At 38.1% G+C, this 2,898-nt stretch overlaps 1 protein-coding gene across 1 annotated transcript; it reads left to right on the top strand.

Moving 5' to 3' along the window:
• Positions 1-280: 280 nt before the first annotated feature.
• Positions 281-2,541, top strand: LOC147497793 (putative inactive receptor kinase At1g27190). Its single transcript, XM_086560096.1, has one exon. The coding sequence runs from the start codon at positions 406-408 to the stop codon at positions 2,305-2,307; it is 1,902 nt and encodes a 633-aa protein (XP_086416222.1). The 5' UTR covers positions 281-405; the 3' UTR covers positions 2,308-2,541.
• Positions 2,542-2,898: the final 357 nt, after the last annotated feature.

Here is a 2,898-nt window from a genome sequence, read left to right as displayed (position 1 = left end):
AGGCTACAACTATTTTTTATGGGGAGTGCCATTTTAGAAAACATGGGTTTTAAGTTGGGACACAAATGTAATAACAAATTTTAGGATGGAGAGTGCCCTCTTAGAAATGAAGAGTGTATTTAAGATTACCCTAAAAAAATTTACTTTATCCAAGTGTGGCACAGGTGCAACTCTTTTATCCTAGGTTGCTAACTGGCAATTTACTAACTCCCTTGTCCTATCTGTCTTCAGTCTCTTTCTCTCTCTTCTATTACTTCAGTCAAACTGTCAAAGTAGCAGTGGCACTATCTCTACTTGCCTTCGCCATTTTTCCCCATCCTCAAAACTTAAAAAACACACTCAACACTTCCAAAACCCAAAACACACAACCCACAAACCACAAACACTCACATTCACCATTTCACAATGAGCAACACCACTTCAAGAAAAATGCCCCAGCTCCATTTCCTTATTTTCATCACATTCCATCTCATTCTCATTTCTTTAGCTCAAGAAGATGACTTTAAGTGTCTACAAGGCTTAAAGACTACATTTTTAGATCCAGAATCAAAACTAGCATCATGGTCTTTTACCAACACTTCATTGGGTTTTATATGTATGTTTGTTGGTGTTTCTTGTTGGAATCAGAAAGAAAATAGACTGATTGGTCTGCAACTTCCTTCAATGATGCTTAAAGGTAATATTCCTGAATCACTTAAGTATTGCAAAAGTTTACAGTCACTTGATCTTTCTGGTAATGCACTATATGGGAACATTCCTAGTCAAATTTGTGAGTGGTTACCTTATTTAGTAAGTTTAGATCTTTCTAACAATGACTTTTCGGGTTCGATTCCTTCTGAGTTTGTTAATTGTAAGTACTTGAACACTTTGATATTGAAAGATAACAAACTTTCTGGTTCAATACCATATGAGTTTGCCCGGCTAAATAGGCTGAAGAAGCTTTCCGTTGCGAATAATGATTTGTCTGGACAGATTCCTTTGTTTTTATCGGACTTTGATGCGAATGAGTTTAATGGGAATAGTGGATTATGTGGAAGACCACTTGGGTCTAAATGTGGTGGAAGGAAAAGTTTTGTTGTTATAGTTGCTGCTGGTGTGTTTGGTTCTGTTGCATCGATAATGTTAGCTCTTGGGCTTTGGTGGTGGTTTTACGCTAGGGGGAGTAGTCGATGTAGAAAGAGAAGAGGTGCTGGGGTATGCAAAGATGATGGTAGTGGTAGTCGTAGCTGGGTTGAGCGACTTAGAGTGCTAAAGCTTGTTCAAGTTACATTGTTTCAAAAACCTATTGTGAAGATCAAGTTGGGTGATTTGATTGCTGCAACTAATAACTTTGATATCGAAAATCTTATAGTTTCGACTAGAACAGGAACTTCGTATAAGGCAGTTTTGCAAGATGGGTCAGTTCTTTTGATCAAACGACTCCATAACTGCAAGCTAAGTGAGAAGCAATTTAGGTCAGAGATGAACAAGTTAGGACAGCTTAGACACCCTAATTTGGTACCCCTATTGGGTTTCTGTGTTGTAGACGAGGAAAAACTGATAGTCTATAAGCACATGGCTAATGGCTCATTGTACTCAAAGTTGCATGGTAATGGCTTTACTACTAACAGTCTGGATGGTTCATTGGATTGGGTAACAAGGCTGAAGATTGGTATTGGTTCTGCAAGGGGGTTGGCATGGCTTCACCATGGTTTCCAACCATCATTTCTGCACCAGAACATAAGCTCAAACGTCATTCTCCTCAGCGATGATTTTGATGCTCGGGTAACAGATTCTGGAATGGCTAGGCTGATGAGTTCTGGTACTTCCAGTGAGAGTACTTTCGTTAATGGGGATTTAGGAGAGTTGGGATATATTGCCCCTGAATACTCAAGCACCATGATTGCTTCTTTGAAAGGGGACGTGTATGCATTTGGGGTAGTGCTTCTGGAGTTGGTTACAGGGCAAAAGCCTCTTGAAGTCAGTAATGCTGGGGAAGGATTCAAAGGAAACCTAGTAGATTGGGTCAATAAGCTCTCGAACTCTGGTCGCATGAAGGAAACTGTTGAAAAATCTTTATATGGGACTGACTATGACGAAGAAATTCTGCAGTTTCTGGGAGTCGCATGTAGTTGTGTGCTTTCGAGGCCCAAAGACAGGCCTTCTATGTACCAGGTTTATCAGTCATTAAGATCCATCGGTGAATGTCACAATTTCTCCGAACAGTTTGATGAATTTCCACTGATTTATGGCAAACAAGAAATGGATTTACAGCGCAACCTCGTGAACAGAAAGATAGGAAAGCGTGATGTATCATTTGCAGTCTAAGGATGTGGGGTCCCAGCTTGTCAAGGAACTGTATGATAGACATGCTTTTCTACTGTGATCTCTATTGATTGGGCAGGTCTTTGTGATCGAAGAATCTTCACTGATTGTACTTTGTTGTATTTTACGAAACATGTTCTCTTGATGTAAACATCAAAGCTTTGATGTTTGTAATGAACTCCATGATAAAAGTTGTAGAAATTCATGTTGAAGATATACCAGGAAATTCTGATGCAATCCAACTCAACCATTGGCATTAGCCTACCATACTTCTAAACTTGGCTCTTATCTTAATTTATGAGTTTATAACTATTTAGTACTACGAATTTTAATTTTTTACCTGAACTATTTTTCTTACCTTATCAGTACCACCAAACTTCTAATTTTTTACAATTTGGTACTTCATACATTTATTTGACCAAAATGTCTTTATGTCTTTAATTTTCAAATTGTCACTTCATCACTTAAGTTACTATAGTCATCTAACTCGTCCCAATAGAATGACAATCATCTAATTCGTCCCAATAGAATTAATCTGTGAATCCGATGATGATTATATATTTTCTTCATCAACTACTCTATCTTTTTTTAGAT

Source organism: Coptis chinensis, chromosome 5 (genome assembly GCF_015680905.1).
Source record: "Coptis chinensis isolate HL-2020 chromosome 5, ASM1568090v1, whole genome shotgun sequence".
In the NCBI taxonomy this organism is placed as follows: Eukaryota; Viridiplantae; Streptophyta; class Magnoliopsida; order Ranunculales; family Ranunculaceae; genus Coptis; species Coptis chinensis.
The sequence above is the reverse complement of the archived record's forward strand: the minus strand, read 5'-3'. Positions and strand labels throughout refer to the sequence as shown.